The sequence below is a fragment of the Ursus arctos genome, unplaced genomic scaffold, assembly GCF_023065955.2.
Source record: "Ursus arctos isolate Adak ecotype North America unplaced genomic scaffold, UrsArc2.0 scaffold_6, whole genome shotgun sequence".
Taxonomy (NCBI): domain Eukaryota; kingdom Metazoa; phylum Chordata; class Mammalia; order Carnivora; family Ursidae; genus Ursus; species Ursus arctos.
Genome location: NW_026623078.1, coordinates 13718980 through 13744647, shown reverse-complemented (window position 1 = coordinate 13744647; position 25668 = coordinate 13718980). Strand labels below are relative to the sequence as shown.

The 25668-nt window shown below is 35.1% G+C and overlaps 1 protein-coding gene across 2 annotated transcripts in view; it reads left to right on the top strand.

The window, feature by feature from the left end:
• The window catches only part of TCEA1 (transcription elongation factor A1), a 39607-nt gene that overhangs the window by 4800 nt on the left and 9139 nt on the right, over window positions 1-25668 (top strand). For both annotated transcript variants that reach the window (XM_026516473.4, XM_057307859.1), the window contains exons 2-8: window positions 4948-5010; window positions 9646-9751; window positions 14119-14206; window positions 16775-16920; window positions 18340-18396; window positions 19355-19509; window positions 23491-23637. In XM_026516473.4, coding sequence (XP_026372258.1) covers window positions 4948-5010; window positions 9646-9751; window positions 14119-14206; window positions 16775-16920; window positions 18340-18396; window positions 19355-19509; window positions 23491-23637 — 762 coding nt within the window. The remainder of the gene's footprint in view (window positions 1-4947; window positions 5011-9645; window positions 9752-14118; window positions 14207-16774; window positions 16921-18339; window positions 18397-19354; window positions 19510-23490; window positions 23638-25668) is intronic.

The following is a 25668-nucleotide window of genomic DNA, read 5'->3' as shown; positions in this document are numbered from 1 at the left end:
TTTTAACTGAGTATTTGTATTATTGAATTGTAAGAATTCTTTGTATTCTGGATACTAGACTCTTATCAGAGACAGGATTTGTGTGTATTGTCTCCCATTCTGTGGGTTATCTTTTCACTCTCTTGATAACTGTCTTTTGAAGTTAAAGAACTTTCATTTTTTATGAAGTCAGATTTATGTGTTTTTTCTTTTGTTGCTTGTGCTTTTGGTTGAGTATAACTACAAATTTGAGATGACATAGTAAAATTATAATTCCTAGTATATAGTGATGTTGCTGAGCCATAATGAAAATGTTTACAGTGTTTCCTTTTTTTTTTTTTAAGATTTTATTAATTTATTTGACACAAGCAAGGGGAGGGACAAGCAGATAGAGAGGGAGAGGCAGGCTCCCCACTGAGCAGGGAGCCCAACATGGGGCTTGATCCCAGGACTCTGGGATCATGACCTGAGCCAAAGGCAGCTGCATAACCGAGTGAGCTACCCAGGCACCACTCCATTTTTTTTTCTTTTTTAAGATTTCATTTATTTGAGAGAGAGGGTACGAGAAGGGGGAGGGTCAGAGGGAGAAGCAGACTCCCTGCTGAGTGGGGAGCCTGATGTGGGATTCGATCCTGAGACTCGATCATGACCTGAGCCGAAGGCAGTTGCTTAACCGACTGAGCCACACAGGTGCCCCAGTGTTTCCTTTTGAAAAAAATAAATAGCACCTTAATCGTTTAAACCTTGGAATCTCATAATTCTTAGTGGTGGTTGAGCTGGCTGAGCTTAAATAATGCTTACTTAAAATGCTGGCTTATGGCTCTTTGAGAATATTGTTATGCTGGAAGTAGATACATTTTTTAAATTTCTTTGTATCCCCTTATCAACCATCTCCTGTGTGTCAGGCACTCTTATTTCAGTACTTCACAGTGTTATATTACTCCATTTGACCATTTTAACTGTTTTAGGTCAGTGTATTATGCTCTCCTACATAGAAAGAAGCTGAAGCTTGAAAAGGACAAATAACATTCCCAAGATCTTATAATTAGGAAATGGCAGTCCATGGATTTGAATTTAGATCTGTTATATATATAGCCCATGTTCTTCATTGTATATTCTGTGTTGTTTCCTCCTCCTCACATCTCCTTGAGAAGGATGTTTGTATCCTATACAAGCTTGTGTATACTGGGTGCTCAGTACAAATTTGAATATCATATTTTGTAAAAGTACTTGTTTCTGATGACAGTACCAGCCATGTAATAAAGTCCTGTGATAGCTGTTGTTTATTATTCAGCCAGTAATATGAACTAAATTTGACTCTGGAAGATAAGGTAGAATCTTTCTTTCTCTTGCATCATTATCTGTAGGAGATGCTGCAATCTAATAGACTTGACCTTTAGATGCAGGTGATGATTGGGGAAGGATAGAATATAGTTTCTTGTTTGGCAGTGCTATTCACCCCAGTTCATGGAGCAGAACTGCTACCAATGGACCTATGAAATGGAACGAACAGTGGTGTGAAGGTCAGGAGATTATAGTTCTTGTCCTTTTACATCACCTATCAGTTGGCCAAGTCACTTTCCTTTTCTGAGTTTTCTTTGTATAATTAAGGGTTTGAAGTAGATGCTCAAAGATTTATGTTAATTTTAAATTCCCTGAAGTCAGAAAGGATTTCTGTTTTGCTCATTGCTGTATCCTCAGAGTTTTGTACACAGTTAACGAGTATTTGTTGAGAAGCATAAGTATAATTTGACAGAACTGGGTAGGTCTCACCCTTTTTAGTTAGTAGTAATCATATGACTGTGCACGTTTCCTAAATTATCTGGGTTTTCAATTCCTCTTCTGTAAAATGGGGATAAAAGGTTACCTGCTTCTACAGGGTTTATTGTGAAGATGAAATTATATATATATATATTATAATATATATAATATATATAAAGTATATATAGTATTTATATATATATTTATATATAAATATATAAAGTATTTAACATAGCGCTTGGCACATAGTAATATTCAAAGAAGCTTTTGTCACTGAATTAATATATAATCATCTGTTTTTGCCTTTTTGCCCGTTCAGATAATCATAGTTGTTTATTTCTTAAAGAACTTTAATTGAAATATTCATCCTATTTGGCTAGAGCATAGTGCATTATGAGAAAGGTCATAGTTCCATCCCATGAATATTATTTAGCTTTTTCTTCCTCCATAGCTTGTATCTCTGACTCCAGTCTCACCAAAGAGATCAGAGTAAAAAAGAGTGTGGTGAAATTAATGCAAATCTGTCTATTGCTTCTACTTGGAAAACAGCTTAAACCTTTTTTTAAATAATATTTTTTATTATATTATGTTAGTCACCATACAGTACATCCCTACTTGCGTATAACACCCGGTGCACCATGCAATACGTGCCCTCCTTAATACCCATCACCAGCCTATCCCATTCCTCCCACCCCCCTCCCCTCTGAAGTCCTCAGTTTGTTTCCCAGAGTCCATAGTCTCTCATGGTTCATTCCCCCTTCTGAAAACAGCTTAAACCTTATGCCACATTGCTGATGTGTTAGAAGAATCAACTTTGTATGTGACAGCATTGTGTAAGTCTAAGGACTCCTAAAAGTGTGATTCTTTATCTTCCTTTCTAATTGATCCTAGGTCAGAAATGAATTGGAAAGTCCATGGAGACATGGGTAGAAGAAAAATGTCTATGGTAGTTGTAAGATACAAGTCCACAGTCTCTTAATCAAACCTTTTAGAGTCTGATATATTTGAGAATTCCACAGTTTGCAGATTTTATTAAGAAAATATGATACATACATCATACATCTCAGCAAGATCTGGGCAGTTCCCACTAATCAGACATTAACATTTCTATAGTGAAATGTAGTATTCTCACATATAGTGGGATATATAGAACATAAATGGCTTTACATATGTTGAGAATAGGTGTTGCTGGCAAATGAGTTTATTGAAAATCTATAAGAAATCTTAATTTTTCAAGGGTTTTGGTTTTGGGATTTGCAGATGGCAGATTGAAGACCCCATATGTTCACAGAGGCGTCATTCCTGTAGAAATTCCTGATTACTAGTAAATTTAAGGTCAACGTTAGTTTTCTTATTAACAACTATAATGTTTCACTGTTTTTGGTTACCTCTAAAAGAAAAGATTTTATACAATTTTAAAATCAGAAGGGATCTTTAAGCAGTAAATCATTAAAATCCATCATAATAACCTGTTTCATAATTGCTGTTGAACTTAAGTTTTTACTTATGAGGTACTGGGTGAAATTAAAATGATATATCTGTTTTTTGCCAGAAGAAAAGTTAATACTTTTTAATTCTCCACAGCCAAGTCTGATGTCTCAACTTTAAATGGAAAAGTTACATAACTGGAAGCCTTTACTCGATTTTATATTTAAGAAATGTGATAATACCATAAAGTTCTATGCTTGTTTTTTCCTTTGGGGTGCACAATGAGGGACATGCTCCAGGGCTTTCTATTTGCCTGGGATATGCTGTGTTTCATTGGTTTGTAGGGTGCCTAGTTTTCGTATTTTAACATTTCAGAAAGCAGAATGAGTTACACATATATTGTCACCCAGATGGCTGTTGGGATGTACTTTCACAGGCAGAACATAAAACCCAGCATCAACATTTGCAGAGTGGGTGTCAGTGGCTTGGAGGAAACTCTGAAAAACATTAGTGGAGTGCTCTTTGAACCTCAAGGAACCAAATGGTTGAAGAGCAGTGGGGCTGAAAAACAGCTACCTCTACACGCTACAAAGCTAGCTAAGAGCTAAAGGCTTTAGTTCATTGATGGATTCTTTTATGAAACGCTGCATTACTAGTGTTTTGACACTACTTTTTGTGGGATAAAGATAAAAACATATGATTGAATCTGAGTCAAAAAGTTATTCATAAGCATTGGGGACTCTGAATGTGATGTAGTTTTAGAAACACCTTAGCCAATTTATTTTGCTTATATTTTTCCTTTATATATATAAAAGGTGATACATGATAAAAATCTCAAGTCTAAAAGAATTAGAAAAGTAAGAAAAAGTGATAAAATACTATGCCATAGTTTAATATCTTTTCTCTATTAGTGGCATATAGACTAATAATGTGTCTAAATATAGTACAGTAAGTGAATGTTAGATTAAATAAAATGTGATTAAGTGAATGTATTATATGAAATATGAGACATTAAATGAATATCAAATCGAAATATTTGGCCATAAGATGGAGGTGGTACTGTTGCTTCTCATCTTATTTCATTCCTTTTTTAACTGTAGGTGGTTTATGTAATTCTTTTAGGAGCCTTATTTTGTTCCATCTTCACCATCAACATGGGAACCTTTGATGCTAGTTGGCAGTGGACAGGCCTATGAGCTTAATATCTTAACTCTGAGTTTTCTCTCAGAATTTGCTTTTTCCTACTTTGTAAGAATCAGGTAGACAGCAGTGTTTTTGTGACAGGCCAGGAAGATACAGAGAGACCTCAAGAGAATTCTAGTAAAGATACGCCCTTTCCCACTCTCCTTGTGTGTGAGTGAATGCTAGAGGTGCTGCAGCATCTTCTGACCCCCATTCCCACTTTCTCAGGGTTGGCTCCTTAATCAAATAGGTGTTCTCTATGGAAATTTGGGGTGTGTTATGCCACCACAGTAAGAAACATGTTTCACATTTCTAATTGGGACACATAAACCAATACTGTATTAAAAATGAACTTTAACAAAGCAGTACTTAATAAGTGCTAGTCATAACCCAGTGAATGGATTTTATATTTCTTCAATGAGTTGCAACCATTATTTGAAAAATACTACCTCTCTTTCCCTTTCCGCCTTTTATGTATATACTGTTCCCATTTGAATAAGTGAGCCATAGTGTGTTGTGGACAGGAAAACATCAATCTCTAGGTGGTCCTTGCTTTATCATCTGGGAAGTTCAATACACAATTATTTTATTTTATAGGCCGGAGCATTGGATTTACTGAAGGAGCTTAAGAATATTCCCATGACCCTGGAATTATTACAGGTATGTGCTAATATGTGTCATGATTTGAATAGATAATTGTCATAAAATATCAAGACATTTTTAATACCATTAAGTTTTTTGTATTGTCCTGTTATGGTGTAAACCATTATTAACTTCCTTTTTTTTTTTAAGATGGTAACGTAAATCAGTAGTCTCCTAAGTTACCATTATAGAAAAATGTTGCCTTCCTCAGGAAGAATAAAACCTGAATCTCCTAGTTTGAAATCTTACTGTGAAAGGAAAGGAAGTTGGACTCTTGGCCTTGATTTGATCTCCCTAGACCTCACTTTCTTGGTCTGTCTTTGACAGCTGCTGCTAGCATGAAGCTAGCCTCTGGGGTACCTTTTAGTCATCATTCCTATTTCTCCCCAGTTGCACCCCCTCTTCTGCCCTAGGCAAGAACTAATCAATCTACCTTTTGTCTCTTTAGATTTACCTCTTCTGGAGATTTCATAATAATGAAGTCGTACAATATCTGACCTTTTGTGTCTGGCTGCCTTTTTTTTTTTTTTAATTTTAAGTACAGTCTACCCCTCAACGTGGGGCTTGAACTCATGACTCCAAGAGCAAGAGTCGCATGCTCTACCAACTGAGTCAGCCAGGGGCCTCTCTGGCTTCTTTTACTTAGCATAATCTTCAGGGTTCATCCATGTTGTAGCATGTATCAGTACTCCATTCCTTTTTATGGCTGGATAATATTCCATTGTATGGATATACCACATTTTGTTTATCCATTTGTCAGTTGATGGACATTTGGGTTATTTCTTTTTGGTTGTTATGACTCCTGCTTTGCACATTCATGTATAGGTTTGTGTGTTTTTGTTTCTCTTGGGTAGAGATCTCTGAAAGAGTGGAAATGATGAGGCATAAAGTAACTTTATGTTGAATATTTTGAGGATCTGTCAGACTGTTTACCCAAGTGACTGTACCATTTTACATTCCCAACAGCAAGTAAAAAGATTCCAGTTTATCCACATTCTTGCCAACCTTTGTTATTATCTTTAATTATAGCCATCTTAGTGGGTGTGAAGTGATAGCTCATTGTGGTATTGATTTCCATTTCCCTAATGACTAATTACGTTCAACATCTTATGTACTTCTTAACCATTCATATGTTTTCTTTGGAGAAATGTCATTTAAGATCTTTTGCCTGTTTTCGAGTTGGATAGTTTGTTTTTTTATTACTAATTTGTAATAGTTGTTTATATATTCTAGATACAAGTCCCTAATCATATATAGGATTTGCAAATATTATTTCCCATTCTATGGGTTATTTTTACTTTCTTAGTGGTGTTCTTTGAAGCACAAAAGTTTAAAATTTTGTTGTAGTCTGATTTACGTGTTTTCTTTGGTTGCTTGGGCTTTAGGTGTCAAATCTAAAAGTTACTTAATTCAAGGTTATGAAAATTTATTCCTTTGGGTTTTTTTTTTTTGGCTCTTTCATTTAGTTCTGTGATTCATTTTGAGTTAATTTTCATGTGTGGTATAAAGAAGAGGTCCAATTTCATTCTTTTACATATGGATATCTACTTGTTTACTTTTTAATATTCTTCTCTAATGAATTATCTTGACATTCTTATTGAAAATGACAAAAAATGTAGGAGTTTATTTCTGGATTCTTAAGTCTATTCTATTAATCTGCATGTCTCTCCTTATATAGGAGCACACTAGTTTTGTAGTAAGTTTTGAATTTGGGAATTGCGAGTTCTTCAACTTTCTTCTTCTTTTTCAAGATTGTTTTGGCTATTTTGGGTCCCTTGTGTTTCCATATGAACTTAGGATAAGCTTATCAGTTTCTGTACAAAAGGCAGCTGGGATTTTAATAGGGATTGCATTGAATCTGTAGTTCGATATTATTGGTATTGCAATCTTAACATTTAAGTCTTATGATCAGTGAATATGGGATGCCTTTCTATTTATTTAGGTCTTTAATTTCTTTCAACAATGATTTTAGTAGCCTTTAAGTTTTTTACTTTAAGATTTAGTGGCTGTCTTAAATCATCTTGGCAAAAGCCCATGAGTGATCATAAAGGTGATTTTTCTTTTAAAACATACTGTCTGCTTAGTTCCTGTGATGCTGACAGTTTCTCTTAATCTCACTACTCATTCCTTTCTGCCTTACCACCAATGTGCAGCTGATTTCCTAAGTCTGCTTAATGCCCTCCCTATCTTTCCAAGGTAGTGTCTTCCTAATTGCATAGCCTGGTGTTCTATAGAAACCAGATGGCCGTATGTGGGCAAAGGCATACATTTTCTCTGTCTAGAATTTCACAATGTATAGTTGATCTCAAAAACCTTCATTAGTTCTGCAATCAAGAAGCTTGTTCAACTCTACAATTCTTTTTTTAAAAAAATCAATTATTTATTTATTTTTAAAATTTTTATTTATTTATTTGATAGAGAACACAAGCGGGGGAGGGGTAGAGGAAGAGTGAGAAGCCAGACTGTCCATTGAGTGGGGAGCCCAGTGTGGGGCTCAATCCCAGGACCCAAGCCGAAGGAAGGCTCTTAACCAACTGAGCCACCCAGGCACCTCTAACTCTACATTTCTTAATGTTATTTGAGCACACAACATTTTTTTAATAGGCTACCTGTTACATCCTATAAATTGTAGTGTACTGGTTTTAGGAAAAATCCAGAGTCTAGAGAATTCTTAGAGGTACATCTAGACTTGGTTATCAAAGTAAAATAGCTTCATAGTCCTTTCTTCTGTCTTGTTTCTTTTACTGTTCCCCAAATACCCACTTTAAAAAGTACCCAGATCTTTGTCAGTCTACCTTAGCAGCCCCATTTCTTACTATTTTTGACTAGACAATATCTTCCTTAAATAAGCATGCTTATTACAGATGCCTAATCTCCATATGGGTTTTCATGGGTTTTAAGCAGGAAATTATTGACTCTAGTGATGAAAACATCCTGTAATAATTAAAAAGCAATCAGCCACAGCACACGATTTGTTCATACTCTTCTTATATCTTTGCTTGCCTGTGACTACTTCCTAAAATTCCATTTTCTTTGCTAATCTGTCTCTACTTCAAGCTTCAGAACTATAGTAGTAACGCAAATGATTTCCCCCACTCATTCCAAAAGTACGTTTTCTTCTAGGTTGGTGGGGTGGGTTGTAGCGGGGTAGTGAGGAAGAGCTGTGAGTCGGTGCTGGAGAAGGAGTTCCGAAGGCATCAGCAATAAGGAAATCAGACCTGACACTTGGTATGGTGGCTGCAAGTGCAAGCCTGGCTTCTGAGCACTTAGCTGTATCCAGTAGGACAGTTCTGGGTCCACACAGTTGTAGGCTATGCCATCCAGCCCAGGCACTTGCTTCTGGAAAATTTTCTATATTGAAGTGTTTTAGAAAAGTTCTAAAAACTTTTAAAGTTCTCAAAGTATTTTCTTCTCTAAAAAAAGTTTTGAGAGCATTTTATTAAAGTAATAAACATCTTTCTTTGGGGAAAACCCTCCCAAAACATTAATCTCAAAACATTTTTGGATTTTAGAATTGTGGAGTCCCCTTTATCTTTCTGCTCTGGAACCTTATCTGCCTTGCATAGCCTTCTGTAGGTATAACATAGGCCAGTCCAGCTAAACACATATTCTAAATTCTTGAACCAAATTTCTGTCCTGAATCTCTTTGTTGAGAAGATTGAATAATTTAGCAGGAAACCGTAAGTACCCATTTGTTATTCTGCCTTAAAGTTTATATCAGCGGGGTTCCCTCTTTTTTTTTTTTTTTTGCCACTAACAATTCCATTTGTTGTTTTTTTCTTCCACTGACCATGTTTTGAAAGACTGTCTACTAACAGCTTGAACTTACTAAATAATTTACCATTTTTTATTTATCATCCTTAATTGGCCTGTCATAGCTTTTGTGTTCTTGGAGTACAGTTTGAAAACTATTGATGTGCCGGAAGGAGCATGGACTTTGGAGGTGGGCAGATCTGCATTAAAATCCCAGCTTTGCCAATTAGTAATGGTGTTTTGCTGGACAAGTAGGTATAATGATCTCAACTTTAAAGGGTTGTTAGGAAGATGAACGAATATGGATGCTCCCGGCATAATTCTGTCGTCATCGTCGTCGTCGTCATCATCATCATCATCATCATAATACCACATGATATATTCCTGTATTCTGTGAAGTCCATTTTAATGTCTGTGGTTATATGCTGGTTTGGGGCAAAAAAATGCTTTTCAACCTCTGTAGATGGTAATATTTGGGTATTCTCATTAAAGTCACAGCAGATGATCTATGGAGTAATCTATGGAGAAGAATATATAGAAACAAAGAAGTGCATATATTAGTCATGATTGCTTCAGCATGGCTTATATATAAATACAAACATTTTATATTTTATTCTTTGAGAGATATGGAAAGACTGATTTCATTTTACTAGTTAACCAGCCTTATTACAGTAGCAGCTTATATGCTTGCAGATCTCTGTGATAATAACCTTGATGAGTCCAGTATTTGATCTGAAGATGCATGTATCTTAATTCTGTAGTATACTATTATAAGAATTCAAATAACGGAGGTTTTTTCTGTTCTACAGTGGAAACAGGAAAATGGGAAAGAAGAAGATGAAACACTAAAATGTCTGAAATAAAGCAGCTTGTACAAATTTTTTTGTCATTGCCTTGCAGTCCACAAGAATTGGAATGTCAGTAAATGCTATTCGCAAGCAGAGTACAGATGAAGAAGTTACATCTTTAGCAAAGTCTCTCATCAAATCCTGGAAAAAGTTATTAGGTATAATTGATCTTCCCTTTATATGTTTATGATCTGTTTATTCACACGTTTGGTGTTTTTCATTTTTTCTGTGTATAAATATAAATGTATTGAAATCAGTGCCTTTTATTAAGAGGGAGTAGCATTAGTTTGACCTTGAGGGTTTTGGTTTTTAAGTTAGTCAAATTTAGCTTTTTTTATCTTTCAGCACTTATAACTGGACTTCCTCTTTAAGAAAATTTCCCCCATGGGAAAATTGTCATACTTTTTAAAAAGGTTTTTGAAATAATTTTCTAACTTAGAGAAAGTTTACGAGAATAATAAAAATTTACTCACGTGTATCTTTTTCTAGATCATTAATTTTTAATATTTGCCATATTTGTCGTATTTCTGTCTTCTCTTTCTCTGTATGTATGTATTCATAAATGCATAAATATTTACTGAACCATTTGAGAATAGTTGCATCTATCGTGCTTTACCCTTTAATACTTAAGTGTGTATTTCCTTGGAACAAGTTTATTTTCTTATGTAATCATAACATAGGGAATTCAGGAAATTTAACATTGGTATAGTACTGTAATCTACAGTCCAGGTTCCTGTTTTGTCAGGTGTCCCAGTGATGTCCTCTGTAGCTTTTTTTTCTCTTTCAAAACAAGATCTAGTCTAGGATCACATACATAGTCTTTTGATCTGGAATAGTTCTTAAGCCTTCTTATGTTATTTATGCCATTGACTGTTTGAAGAATATAAGCACTCATCTTTGTTTTTAATAGCAGATTAAAATAGTCCTGATTTGGACTTTGTTATTTTCTCATGATTAGATCAGGTTGTGCATCCGTAGTTGGCATACTACATGTTGTGTCCTTCTGTGGTTATCACATCCAGAGGCATTGATGATGATGTTAATTTTGAGAACCTAGTCAACGCATATACTGTATAGTTTATCATTTTTTTTCTTGTATCTAGTAGGCATTCTGTGAGAGACATTTTAAAATCCTGAAACTATCTTGCTCTCATCAGACCTCCCCCCATCCCCCATTTAGTATCCACCAATTCTTGTAAAAGTGTGATTTTCTAACTCTTCCACTTCTTCAGTATTTATAAATCAACATTTTATTACTACTGGAAAAAACCCACCTTTTACTTCCCAGTTATTTTTCTATTAGGGGATTCCTATTTTATAACATAGATTATAATCCATTACTGTTAATATTATTTTGATATTTATATTATCCCAGATTTGACCAGTGGGCACCCTTTCAAATTGGCTCCTGTGTCTTTTTGACAAACCCCTTCAGTTTTATCTCTTTTTTATATTCTGGAACCAAAAAATGTGTTGGGTTCATCTATCTTCCCTGCCCCAGCCTGGAATCAGCCATTTCTCTAAGCAGTTATTAGCCTTAGATAGAAGAGAAAAATAGAAAAAAGTTGAACCTTTCAAAATTTCAAAGGCAACAATAATAACAAAAAACCTATTACTTCCAAGAGCCTGGAAACCAGGAACTAATTGTAAAGCCTCTAAAATTTAAAAAGTTTAGTCTTAAGTAAATTAAATATATGTTCCTGTATTAGATTCTGGACCAGAAAAAAAAATTGCTATAAAGATCATTATTGGGAAAATTGACAGAATTTTTGTAAGCTCTGTAGGTAAGTCAATAGTATTGTATCATTGTAAAATTTACTTATTATTTACTGTGGTTGTATAAATGAATTTCTTTTTTCTTGGGGAATACACAGTTAAGTATTTTGGGATTAAGGAGCATGATCTCTGCTACTTATTTTCAAATGGTTCAAAAGAAATATGTGTGCACACAATAGTGTGTGTATATGGTAGGGGGCGATGAATGAGGAAGCAGGTGTACTAGACATTAACACTTGGGGAATCTGAGTGAAGTGTGTGTGTGTGCGTGCGTGCGCGCGTGTTTTTAAGATTTATTATTTATTTTATTTTATAATAATTTTGTATTATATTATGTTAGTCACCATACAGTATATCCCTAGTTTTTGATGTAAAGTTCTATGATTCATTACTTGCATATAACACCCAGTGCTCCATGCAATACGTGCTCTCCTTAATACCCATCACCGGCCTGTCCCATTCTTCCACCCCCCTCCCATCTGAAGCCCTCAGTTTGTTTCTCAGAGTCCATAGTCTCTCATGGTTCATTCCCCCTTCTGTTTGCCCCCCCCTTTCTTCTCCTACCGATCTTCCTACTTCTTATGTTCCATAAATGAGTGAAACCATATAATTGTCTTTCTCTGCTTGACTTATTTCGCTTAGCATTATCTCCTCCAGTCCCGTCCATGTTGCTGCAAATGTTGTGAAATCGTTAAAAGATTTATTATTTATTTTAGAGAGAGAGTGTGAAGGGGGGAGGGGCAGAGGGAAAGGAGAGAAACTCAAGCCGAGTTCACGCTGAGTACAGAGCCCGAAGTGGGTCTCAGTCCCAGGACCCTGACCTATCACTGCTTGAGCCAAAACCAAGAGTCGAAAGGTTAACTGCCACCCAGGAGCTCCTGAGTAAAATTTTTTGCGCCATTCTAAAACATTTGTGCAAGCTTCAGATTATTTCAAAATAAAAAGCTTTTAAAAAAAATCTAGTCTTTAAAGACAAACTGAAACTTTATGTTTATAATTAATTTAAATTTTAAATCTAATTCCATATTCTAAAGTAATTAGAATTTGCCATAGAAAGTTGACTGAGAACCATATACGTATGTTTTTATTTCTGGAAAGATGGTTTACATTTTGTGGGACATTGTAGTTATGTTCATTTAATATTACATTTAAAGAAGTTTTTCTCTTATACTTATTGGAGGTATCTGATCTCATTACAAATTCTCCTTTAAAAGCTTTTTTTAATGTTAAAAGATTTCCATGTTCAATAAATATGGAGAATTGGAGGAGGAAAAGAAATCATTCTTAAGTCTGTCTAAATATAACCATTAGTTAATATCTTGTTGCATTTCTTGTCTTTTTTTCTTCTTGTGTATGGATTTTGCTTCAATTATAATTCTTTTTATGCTGTATATATATTTACTTATATTGCCTTTTTTAATGAAAAAATGTTTAATATTTTTATATTATCATTAACTCACTTTTATTGGCTTCAGAATAATCCAGTTATGCCATAATTTAATCATTTGCCTATTAGGTGTGTTTTTTCTTAACTTTATAGCTATTATAAATAATGTCTTTTTTCCTTTTTTTTTTTAAAGATTTTATTTATTAGAGAGAGAGGGAGAGAGCAAGCACAAGCAGGGGGAGCAGCAGGTAGGGGAGGAGCAGGCTCCCAGCTGAGCAGGGAGCCCGACGGGGGGTTCGATTACAGGACTGTAGGATCATGGCCCGAGCCGAAGGCAGCTGCTTAACCAACTGAGCCACCCAGGCGCCCCTATAAATAATGTCCTGATGAATATCTTCCTGGCTAAAGCTTTTTCTTTAGATTATTAGCTAGGTTTCCAGAAGATTTACTACTCTTGCTACACTGCAGCATAGTTTTGAATATTTAACATAGGAATGCATTTAACCCTCCCAGGAGCCCAGTGAGCTAGGTGTCATTGTATTTCCCATTTTCTAATGAGGAATGGAGACACTGAGAAATTAAGCATCTTGTGCACAGTTGGATTGGTGGTGAGGTGTGATCTGCAGATAGTCTCAGTCCAGAGTTGGACCACTTCTGTCTGGGTTTGCTATATTGCCCACAACACTATATTCAGACAGAAGAATGCTTTTAAGGCTATTTCCACCTCTTACAGCTCTGCTTCCTTAAAGGATTGCACCAGTTCACGCTATTAGAGCAGTGTGTGGGATCCCTATGACTGCATTGGACCCTTGTTAGATAGTACTGCATTGTTACATCACCTTTCAAATGCTTTCTACCCTCTTAGTTTTGGAGTATTTCCTAGTCCTTGTTATGTTATTTAATGTCATTATTAATCTTTGTTTTCTACCATCTTTAGGCTTTGGGGCCTTCCACATGAATTGTAGAGAATAAAGGGGGCAATAAAAAGAACAATTATGATATTATTTCTATATTCTTTCCTTTGTTCTATATATTTTTCTCTGTTTTGTTTCATTTATTTATTATTTTTTTAAAGATTTTATTTTTAAGTATATTTTTCACCATTTTAGGTTCCCATTGGCATATGAATTTGTGTGTCCCACTAAAGGAGGGGGTTTATTTGGGAATGCTAAGCATGCATTGTGAAAAATACCTAAGTACATATGCTAATAGAATAACTTGCATAAACTTCATTTACTGTTGAAAATTTAGGATTTTTGTTTTTTTGTTGTTGCATCAATAGCCTGATAACATGCAGTAGTTCCATTTTGTAATTTTTTTTTAAACAAATGCTAACAACTGAGGGATTTTTATAATTTTCAGATGGACCATCAACAGATAAAGACCCTGAAGAAAAGAAAAAAGATACTGCAATTACATCACAGAATAGCCCTGAAGCAAGAGAAGAAAGGTATGTCACTTCATGGAAATTCATTTCTGTTGGAAGTCATAGTTGTATTTGACTGTCACTTCCTCCACGGTCTTATTAAAGGTCTCGTATCTGTACTCCTTTTTCTATTTTCTAATCAAATGAAATTAGTAAATGTATATAGCCGAATAGAATATTCTAAGGTTTCTTTCAAGATTTTCATGGAAATGTAAAAGAGACTTAAAAGATACTACATAAATAAGGAGGAATTATTTACACTGTATTCAACAAGTTTAATTGAATGGAATCCCTGGTATAGCACTAATAGAATTGATAATGAAGGTTCTGATTAAGGATTCAAGTGATTACTTCTGTTATTTACCACATTTCTTCTTTAGATTTTTTTTTTTTGGCCCTGGATCTGTTTCTCTTTTTATGCTTTTTTTCCTTCTCAATTTAGCTATCTGTCATAAGAATCAAAATGTGAAGTTCAGTAATGAAGGGTTCAAATTGTTCCTCAGCCTTTGTGAGGCCTTTGCCTTTATTCTTCCCTGTCACATAAAATGAATGAACTGTATAATATCCAGCATGTTGATGTGGTAGGTGATATGCCTTGTAGGTTAAATACAGTTCCTCTGTTCTTGGGAAGCTTGTATTTTAACACTTGACTCTGATGTAGAGTAATAGTTCTCAAAGTGTGGTCCCTGGAACATCAGGGAACCTGGCAACTTGCTAGCAAAGCAAATTCTTGGGCTCCACCCTGGAACTATTGAATCAGGAATTATAGTGGTGGGGCCCAGAAATCTGTTTTTAATAAGCTTTTCAGGTGATTCTGAACTCAAGTTTTAGGCCACCTATTTCAACTTCGTTTATTTCTTAGTATTTTCCCAGAAGTGATAATGTACCCCTCGTTGGTTCAGTAAAAATAATTAATATCCCATACACTGTTGACTTATGCATTAGAACTAACTAAACTTGATGATAAAAGGTGAGCTAAAGAAAGGGTAAACATCAGTTGTCAATAATATTTATTCATTGTTTTCTAACTCTTTTGAGATAGTCTTAAACTATTAGAAAATTTTAAGAACAGAACAGAGAACTCCCAGTTGCCACTATGTGTGTATATGCATACGTATGTGTGTGTACATACTCAGACACATGAATAATTTTATTTTGAACCAAATGAGAGTCCTTTATATCCCTAAATACATCAGTGTGTATTTTTCTGAGAACAAGGATGCTTTCTTACATCTAAGCACAATATAGATACCAATGTCCAGAAGTTAGGATTAATACAATACCTTTTTTTCTAATCTGTAGGGCTTATTCATATGTTAGCAGTTTTCCCGATAAAGTATTTTATTGCAGAGGAAAAAGATTTTTCCATAATATCATCCAGGATCACATACTGCATTTAGCTATCATCTCTGGTTTCCTTTAATCTGGAGTAATTCTTCAGTCTGTCTCTCTTTCATGACCATATTTTTTAAAATTATAGGCCATAATTTATGAAATTTTTAACAAATACTTTCAGTTGTGTTATATTCAAAGTCACTGACCTCATGCCTTGAATGTGAAATATAAAAGTATAGGCAGATATTTTAAATAGATATCAGAGGAGGAATAAGTTCCTAGTATATTTTTATCTGTTTTATGTAATTGAAGTTTAGGGAGAGAGCCTATTGACAAACGCACAGAATTATCACATGAAGTCCGACAAAGTGGTTGGTATCTATCCATACACATGCACACTTAACGTACTCTCTGAAGACAAGGCTTTCAGGAAGGAGGTGATTAAACGTAGAAGGTATACAGAAGGACTGTTCTGCCCATGGGGATCCGTTCGTGCAGTTTGATAGTGGGTTATGTGGAGAGAGAGGAGTAGGTATCTCCTTGGAGCAGTGCAGGAAGTTACTCTGGTGGGCGAATGGTGTCTTTGGAAAGGTTTGTGGCAAATATCTTCAGTGTGATAAATGTTAATTGAAACCCCGCAGAAAATATTTTGGTGAGACTCTTAAGAAGTTAGAAGCAATAGAAATGATTAGGATGACTGGAAAACTGTTAAACTGTCCTGATTGAGTTGATGTTTCTAGGGAGGAATTGAAGAGACATTTTCATATTCTTACAACTAATTTCTCACTATACATGTTTTTTATCCAGAAGGGAGTGTTTTAAATATAAACCTTTGTGGTTGTCTAATTGGAACAAGGTTTTTCAAACATTGTTTTTCCCCCTCTCGTCATGGTTAAGAGCTGTCGTATTCTCTGTTATCATCCCCTCACCCTTCTCATAACCAAGATCCTTGTTTTCATTTATTGTATTAAGCTGTAATGTGTATTTTCTTTATTAAAAATATTATTTAATGTTTAAAAGGAAAATCAAGGTGTTTAATTGGTTAAAAAAACCATGAAACATGTCTCAGGTTTCCTAAAATTTTATCTTTTTAGAAATCTGTATGCATGCAATTTGTTTTTTCATGTAAGAGCCTCTGAATACAATCTTATTTAGGCCAAAAATTTTTGTTTTTTGAGAGTGAGAGTAATGATGTTACTTTAAGAGAATTTTTCCTGTTTTCTTTTTGATGTGTGTGTGCATGTATGTGTATTTTAGTAGTTCCAGTGGCAACGTAAGCAGCAGAAAGGATGAGACAAACGCTCGAGATACTTACGTTTCATCTTTTCCTCGGGCACCAAGCACTTCTGATTCTGTACGGTTAAAGTGTAGGGAGATGCTTGCTGCAGCTCTCCGAACGGGAGGTAAGTTTAGTGAACCCTGTTTCGTTGCCTACTCCTTTGTTCCTCACTACCACCGCTGCCATGTCCACCTCCATGTTTCTGTTTTCACCAGTGGCATCCCCGTGATAGCTGCTTGCACTGCTTAGTTCAGGAAGACGTTGTAGCAAATGGGGTTACTGATGGCAGAGAGCACTAGGCATGCTGGGGCCTCTGCTCACTACTATATAGTTCCAAGAAGATTCCTTCTAATATATGGACGTTTCCCTTGATTCATAGTAACTTAAAGGTTTTTCACAAATCTTTTCCCCCATTTTTAATCTGCAAGCCCTAGTTGACCCTTGGATAATATGAGTTTGAAGTGCATGGGTTTACTTATAAATTTTTTTTTTCAACAAAACCAGTACAATAATGTAAATGTGTTTTCTCTTATGATTTTCTTAATAGCATTTTCTTTAGAAGCTTACTCTATTATAAGAATATAGTATATAGTACATATATAAAATATGTGCTAATTGTTTATGTTATTGGTAAGGCTTTTGGTCAACAGTAGGCTATTACTAGTCAAGTTTTTGGGGAGTCAAAGGTTAGATGTGGATTTTTGACTGCACAGAGAGTTGGCATCCCTAACCCCTGTGTTGTTCAAGGGTCAACTGTAATTACTCTGCTCCCCAGATTGAGCGTTAATGGTAATGTATTTGTGTCCTGTTGTTAAATGTTAGTATGACATATAGTATTTAAGTTTTATATTCATAATTCCATTTTTTACTTTTTTTAAAGTGGAAAAGAGATCTTGATTTATATATGGGAGCCTTAATTTAATTTGAAGTTATTCATTCTTACATAATATTTATCATCTTACACATCCATTCCTTTTCTATTATACTGAACCATAGTCAGTATGACCTGTTTTTCTCTTTACTCTGCCCTTTTTATTTTGATTCCCTTACTGTCTCTTTATATATTTTTTCTTTTTTCTTTCTAGTTTCTTTTTATTTCCTTCTGTCCGTTTGAATATTTGCATAGGAGTCTTCTGAGTGTGTCCATATATGTGATTGGCAGATGAAATGAATGGTTTCTTTGCATTGAAGCCTGAGTCACAGGAGACAAGACAGTTGTTTCTATAACTTTCTCTACTCTCTGCTGGAGCAACCAGAATTTATGGAGTTGTGAAATGAGGAATTGCCTGCTAGATCAATTACTTCCCCACTCCTGAGGGATAAGGAGTCACCAATGCAGGAGCACTGTGGACATTAGGTGAATCCAGAGGAGGAGTCTAGTGGGTAGGAAAGAGACCGCATTCTGGTGAAGCTAAACAAAAAGGATTCTTTATTAGGTCAATGGGGTTGAAGAAATAGGAATGCAGTTTAATTTACTCTATATTGAAATTTTTTTCAATGTCATAATCACTTATTTTTGACAATTCTTTGTGCCTCTGTTTAGATGACTACATCGCTATTGGAGCTGATGAGGAAGAATTAGGATCTCAAATTGAGGAAGATATCCTTTGTGTGTGTGTTCATGATTGTTTAAATAATCTGCTAGATTAACTATTTTTCTTCTTCCTGTATAGAATTTAGAGTTTAATTTTTCAGTTTCTATCTTCATTGTATTATTTTCCAAGGAAAGGATAGGGCCATCCATGTCATTTTATTCTCGTTTTCTTGTTATTCAAAAGTAAAACGTATGTGATAGTATTTTTATTTTTCTGCCTTGCACATTGAGTATGTGGCTTCTTAATTGAATTTGTACAAAAGGGCATGGAAGACACATTATACGTGTGAAGTAGGGTTTCACGTTTGGGGGATCGCAGCAAAGCATGTGAGGTCCCCTGAGTTCATTATCAGGAGGGAAGTGTGTTTGTCATGGGCACCATGAAAGGGGCTTTGGGAGAGGGGTCGTTCACATCTGGGTGACCATGTGACCACAGAACTATCTGAGTTTTGGAAATGGCCTTGTTGGAAAGAAAGTGCTGCTCTTCAGGCTCGCCCGTTCTGTTGAGGGGGAAAAAAACCTGCTAAATTAGCTTCTTGCTGAGCTGGGGGAGGAAATGAACCATTCGGGGCCACCATGTGGCCTGTGTAGTCACCAAGCCTTTTAGGATCCTTTATAGAATTCAGATTTGGGCAAGTGAAAGTTTATATAAATGCAGACTTCTTTTCACAAGTTTCCTCACTCAAGTGGAGTACCTAAGTTACTTTTTGAAACGTCTTTAATTTGTGTGCTGCAGGCGTTCAACATTAAGAAGAAAGCATTGCTCATTCATAGTGTAAAAGTGGGATTACTGTTACTTGCCAGTTACAGATCAAGAAATGTGGTAGACTCACTGCCTTGTTAGCTTAATCTAATTTGGAAACTGTTTTGGAGAACTGCTTAGGAATTTCAGGAATTCTTATTTTGGTGAAATAGGAAAAAAAAAATTTTATAATTTAACCTTTTTTCCTTAACGGCCTAGTACCTATATATCAAGAAATAAGGAATACAGACATGAAATACAAAAATAGAGTACGAAGTAGGATATCAAATCTTAAAGATGCTAAGAATCCAAATTTAAGGAAAAACGTACTGTGTGGAAATATTCCTCCTGACTTATTTGCTAGAATGACAGCAGAGGTGAGTATATGTGAATATATTGTTTCCATGATGTGATTACATGATGTCAAGTGAAAAGTCTGTAAATCATGAAGTACTATATAAGTACCACGTTTATATCATTATTAGCTATTCTGATCTATGTATAACATACTAGACAAATACTTATGGTGATCGAATCTGTTGGTATCAGTACTTTGTCTCTTCCACAGCTGCACCATGATCTTTGGTTGATTGCCTTAAATCATTGTCTAAAAAGGAAACTGTTTTTACTTATTTTGGATTCATGAGGAATTGAAGATTTGAATATCTAATTGCAAACAGACCTTGTAATCTCCAAGTTCTTTCTTTTTTTTTTAAAAGATTTTATTTATTTATTTGAGAGAGACAGAGAGTGCAAGTGGGGTGAGGGGCCGAAGGAGAAGCAGACTCCGCTGAGCAGGAAGCCCGACACAGATCTCGATCCCAGAACTCCGGGATCATGACCTGGGTCGAAGGCAGATGCTTAACCAACTGAGCCATCCGGCCACCCAAGTTGTTTTCATGGTTAAAGCCCATAAAATTGGTCACATCTTACTGACTTCTCCTTAGATTTTAGGGAATGATGGAGAAAATGAAATTCAGAGCTTGCTATTTATAGACACAGCTGTTCATAGTCTGCAGTCTCATTATTTTATTACATACCCAAGAGAGTGAATTTGTCTTTCTATATAGCTAATAAAAATTATTGTATTTTTAACATTCATTTTTTTAAACCTCATTAAAATAACCTAAAACTTTAAATTAGAGACCATGGTGTAATGAACTCCTATATATCCATCACCCAAGCTTCATATATTTTCAAGAATTTGTCATCTTTGGGGTGCCTGGGTGGCTCAGTCAGTTAAGCGTCTGCCTTTGGCTCAGGTCATGATCCCAGGGTCCTGGGATTGAGCCCCGAGTTGGGCTCCCTGCTCTGTGGGGAGTCTGCTTCTCTTTCCCTTTGCCTCCCTCCCCCCTCCGCCCCCCCTCCCCCCGGCTTGTGCTCACTCTATCTCCAAATAAATAAAGAAAATCTTAAAAAAAAAAAAAAAAGACTTTGTGATCCTTTTCATCTATCCCTTTTTTCTTTTTTCTTCTTTTCCCCTGAATTGTTTTCAAACAAATCCCAGACATTATGTCTTTTTACCTTAATAAACCTAAGACAGATACCTTTAAAAATATAATTTTCAAAAAAAGTCTGATAATTTTCTTACATAATTAATTACATTGTCATCACTACATCCAACAAAGCTAACAGTAATTCCTAATTTATATATTCATATTTTCCTGATTGTGCATTTGTTTGTATCAGGATCCAAGTCTGCACATTATCTTTAGTTGGGTCTCTAAAGATTTTGTACATGTATGTTTAAATCCCTTGCAGTCTCTTCTCCTGCCCCTGACCCCCTTTTTTTTCCCATGACACTGACCTGTTGAAGAAACCAATTTATCTCTTCAGCCATTCCCACAGTATGAGTTGTCTCTTCCTTCCTCATGATGTTATTTAACTTTTCTGTCCCCTCTATTTTCTGTGAACTGGAAGCTAGGTCGATAGGCTCAATTACATACAAATTCAACTGGTTTTCTCCACATAAATACTTTGTAATTGGTGCTTTTTACTTCGTATTGCATCAGGAGACACATAATGTCTTGTTGCGCTACTGTTAGCATGCTGACATTGATCAGTGGGTTTGGATATTAACAGTCTGATTCCTCCATTGTAAAGTTCTCCTTCGACCTTTGGTCTAATGTATTCATCCACTGATTTCCTTACCTGAATTGGTTAAATTATTAGGAGTTGCATAATAGTGATTTCTTTTTTTTTTTTTTTTTTTCATAAAACAAAACAAATGGTTTATTTAAAAAATGAAAGTATAAACTCATTAAAAAGGTTTAAAAAACTCTGTCGATGTTAAAGATTTATATATCCATTATTTATAAAATGCATAATATTCACAAATTTTAAGTAAAAGATTGAGCAGTTTCATCAAAGAAATCTAACAAAATAATGCAAGATTAGTTATAATAATAAGCAATAAACAATAAAGTATATTTCAAGGCAAAAGCATTAAAGAGAGAAAATAATGTTCATAGAAAAAAGATTTTGCTGTACTGCAAACTTTAAATATATATAAATCAGAAATTCTTAGAAATACAAATATAAATTAAAGGAAATACAAGAGGCACTAAGAAAATACCCAGTCTTTCAAAATAAGTGTAAAATACATACTGCTCTTGTAAAAATGTAGTTTACATACAAAATGAATAGAAAATATAATATTTGCTTTTTCCTAATCCCGTTGCCATAAACAAAATGAGGATATAGGGGAGTTGTATAGTACATTCAATAAATCTAAATATGTGAGATAGCTTTTATTTCTAAAAATTATTTCCTAAACAGATTCAAAAATAGATCACGAAAAAAATGTCAATAAACTCCAATACATAGAAACTGTAGGTCACACCTTCTTTCAAAAAATAATAAAATTACTTTTTGACAAAATTTTCATTAAAAATATTCATTTGAATAATAAACAACATCCCTCTAAAAACTTGGCTCAATTGGGATATTCTACCTATAATTAGAGATTATTTTTGAAAATGGGAATTCTTTCAAATGCCTTAGAATGTACTCATAATTGTTTTCTGAGATAAAGTCAAACACTCTTAAAAAAATGGACAAAATTATTTAAACATTAAATTAGGAAGTTAAAAAATATGAGAAATGCAAAGAAAGAAAAGTGGAGGAGATAGACAAGTTAAAGAAAGATTTTATAAATTAGAAAAAAAGTAAAGCACAAAAATAAACCAATTCCAGGTATTCTTCTCTGGGGGATAAAATAAGAAATAAAATATATTAAACTATTGCAAGTTTAATTAAATCACCACGCAGTTAGGATTATGACTGATGATACCACAAATAAAATTTTCAAATGCAAATTATACTACATGCAATACATAATGGTGATTTCTAAAGTTCTGTCATTCTTTTCACATTTATTAGCTAGATTTCTTTGATAAAGAAGCATTTTCCCTTGTAAACTCAGGCACTTGGTGACCCTTTTGGTTTGGATAGGAAAGGCAGGTAACTGTGAAACTCTTTCGCTTTAGTTAATGGTTATCAGAATGGAGAGTTGGTGCCCTAGTTACTGCCACAAACTGCGTTTGTTCCTGTTTTTGCATGCTTGTCCTCTCCTTTTTCATTATCATCATGGAGTTGTGACATTTTTATCTACCCAGGGGGAATTGGTTCTTTACAGTAATTTATTTTGATAGCTGAAGAAATTGTCCTATCTTTGGCTAATGGAAACTCCTTCATGTTAGCCCCTCGTCCATATGACTCAACCACAAAAGTCTTTGGTAGCTTCCATGCTTCTCTGGCACAAAAGGATGACCCTGGCTTATCTTGTGCATTTTTTTTTTTTTTTCTTTTAGAGTGTGAGCGGGTGGGGGTGGGGGACAGAGGGCAAAGGAGAGAGAGAATCCCAAGCAAACTCCGCATTGAGTGCAGAGTTGATGTGGGGCTGGATCTCACAACCCTGAGATCATGACCTGAGCCAAAACCAAGAGTTGGATGCTCAGCTGACTGAGCCAGCAAGGCACCCCAAATCCTGTGCATTTCTTGACTCAAAATGGGAACCAGATATTCCTCCAAAGATTCCTGGTTCCTTTTTGGGGAGGGCAGTGGTACAGACAACAATCTGGATACTAGAGATGCTCATTGGTACAGTATTACTATATTGTTTATAAACCTTTAAGCAGTAATTAAATCTAATTTTCACATAGAAACTTAAAAGTATTTGATGAAATTTTAAAAGAAAGCAAACTCTGAGTTCTTTGAGGAAAAATAAATTTTCACTTCTAAAACTTCAGAAGTTGGTTTTTGTTCCATTATTATTAAGCCAATTGAACATAAAAAAAGCATTCAGGTTATCTATAGAAGATGCCTATAACTGAGTGATATTGCCACCCCACTGACAGGAAATGGCTAGTGATGAACTCAAAGAGATGCGGAAAAACTTGACCAAAGAAGCCATCAGAGAGCATCAGATGGCCAAGACGGGTGGAACCCAGACTGACTTATTCACATGTGGCAAATGTAAAAAGAAGAACTGCACTTACACACAGGTTTGTGATTATTTATAGATTCTTATTTTCATGTTAAGAATGCTTGAGGGTATTGTGCTATAAGTCAAGTAAGTCAGAGAAAGACAAATACCATGTGATCTCACTTATATATAGAATCTAAAAAGAAAAAAAATGAAACACTCATATACAGAGAACAAACTGGTGGTTGTTGTGGTTGTTGGAGAAGAGGGGTGGGGGATGCATGAAGTAAGGGGATTAAGAGGTACAAACTTCTAGTTATAAAATAAGTCACAAGGATGTAATATACAGCATAGAAAATATAGTCAGTAATGTAGTAACTTTGTATAGTGGCAGAGGCTAAACCTATGAAGATAACCATTTTGTAATGTATAAAAATATCAAATCACTGTGTTGTACACTTGAAACTAATATAATATTGTATGTCAATTATAATCAATTAAAACTAACTAAATACATAAATAGAATGCTTACAACTCCTGTTTCAAAACGAATAGTAAAGATACTTTGATAATGCTTGCTTAATACTAACACATTCCAGTTAATTGAAAATAAGTTATACATTTGTACTTTCATGGAAGTTGTTACTGTGAAAGCTATACCAATTAAATAAAATTTATAAAAATCATTGTAGGATTTAATGAAATGGCCATATTCTTTCTCTAAGAGTTGAGCAGTTGATTATTGGTTAGTATATAAACTGGTTATAATTCTTTTCACTTGGGGGCGGTTAAAAGCGTCTGCCTTCGGCTCAGGGCGTGATCCCGGCGTTCCGGGATCGAGCCCCACATCAGGCTCCTCCGCCGTGAGCCTGCTTCTTCCTCTCCCACTCCCCCTGCTTGTGTTCCCTCTCTCGCTGGCTGTCTCTATCTCTGTCAAATAAATAAATAAAATATTTGAAAAAAAAAATAATTCTTTTCACTTGGCAGGATCATGTAATTTAAGGAAAGTTGTCTACTCTCTCACTTGGAGTGTGGCTACCTTTTGCTTAATTGCTTTCCAGATACTGATTGCTTTTGTGCACCATATTGATGACTTTTCACATACGATGCGACTAACCTTCCTTTTTTGTTCTTGGACAAAAAGAAAGCTGGAAAGAGCCACATAATGGTTGTTTTTGTTGTATATGCGTATGTGAAAATGGCTTATCACTGTCATTAATTTCATTTGTCAAGTAGGTATTTTTGTGCTGCATCTATAATCTACTAAACTCAAAATTTTCTTCTTAAAGAACAACTTACAGTTAATGTTTTAGGGTAATGGATTTAGGGAATTGAATTTTCTGATTGACAGAAAAGTAAGCAGTTTAAGAAAGTAGAATTACTAGAGGAGAACATAGGCTGCAACCTCTATGACATCGGCCACAGCAACCTTTTTCATGACACATCTCCAAAGGCAAGAGAAACAAAAGATAAAATGAACTTGTGGGACTTCATCAAGATAAAAAGCTTCTGCACAGCCAAGGAAACAGTCAAAAAAACTAAGGGGCAGCCCACGGCATGGGAGAATATATTTGCAAATGACACTACAGATAAAAGACTGGTATCCAAGATCTACAAAGAACTTCTCAAACTCAATACACAAGAAACAAATAAACAAATCATAAAATGGGCAGAAGATATGAACAGACACTTTTCCAGTGAAGACATACAAATGGCTAACAGACACATGAAAAAATGTTCAAAGTCATCAGCCATCAGGGAAATTCAAATCAAAACCACACTGAGATACCACCTTATGCCAGTTAGAATGGCAAAAATTGACAAGGCAAGAAACAACAATTATTGGAGAGGATGTGGAGAAAGGGGATCCCTCCTACATTGTTGGTGGGAATGCAAGTTGGTACAGCCACTCTGGAAAACAGTGTGGAGGTCCCTTAAAAAGTTAAAAATTGAGCTACCCTATGATCTAGCCATTGCACTACTGGGTATTTACCCCAAAGATACAGAGACGTAGTGAAGAGAAGGGCCATATGCACCCCAATGTTCATAGCAGCATTGTCCACAATAGCTAAATCATGGAAGGAGCCGAGATGCCCTTCAACAGATGACT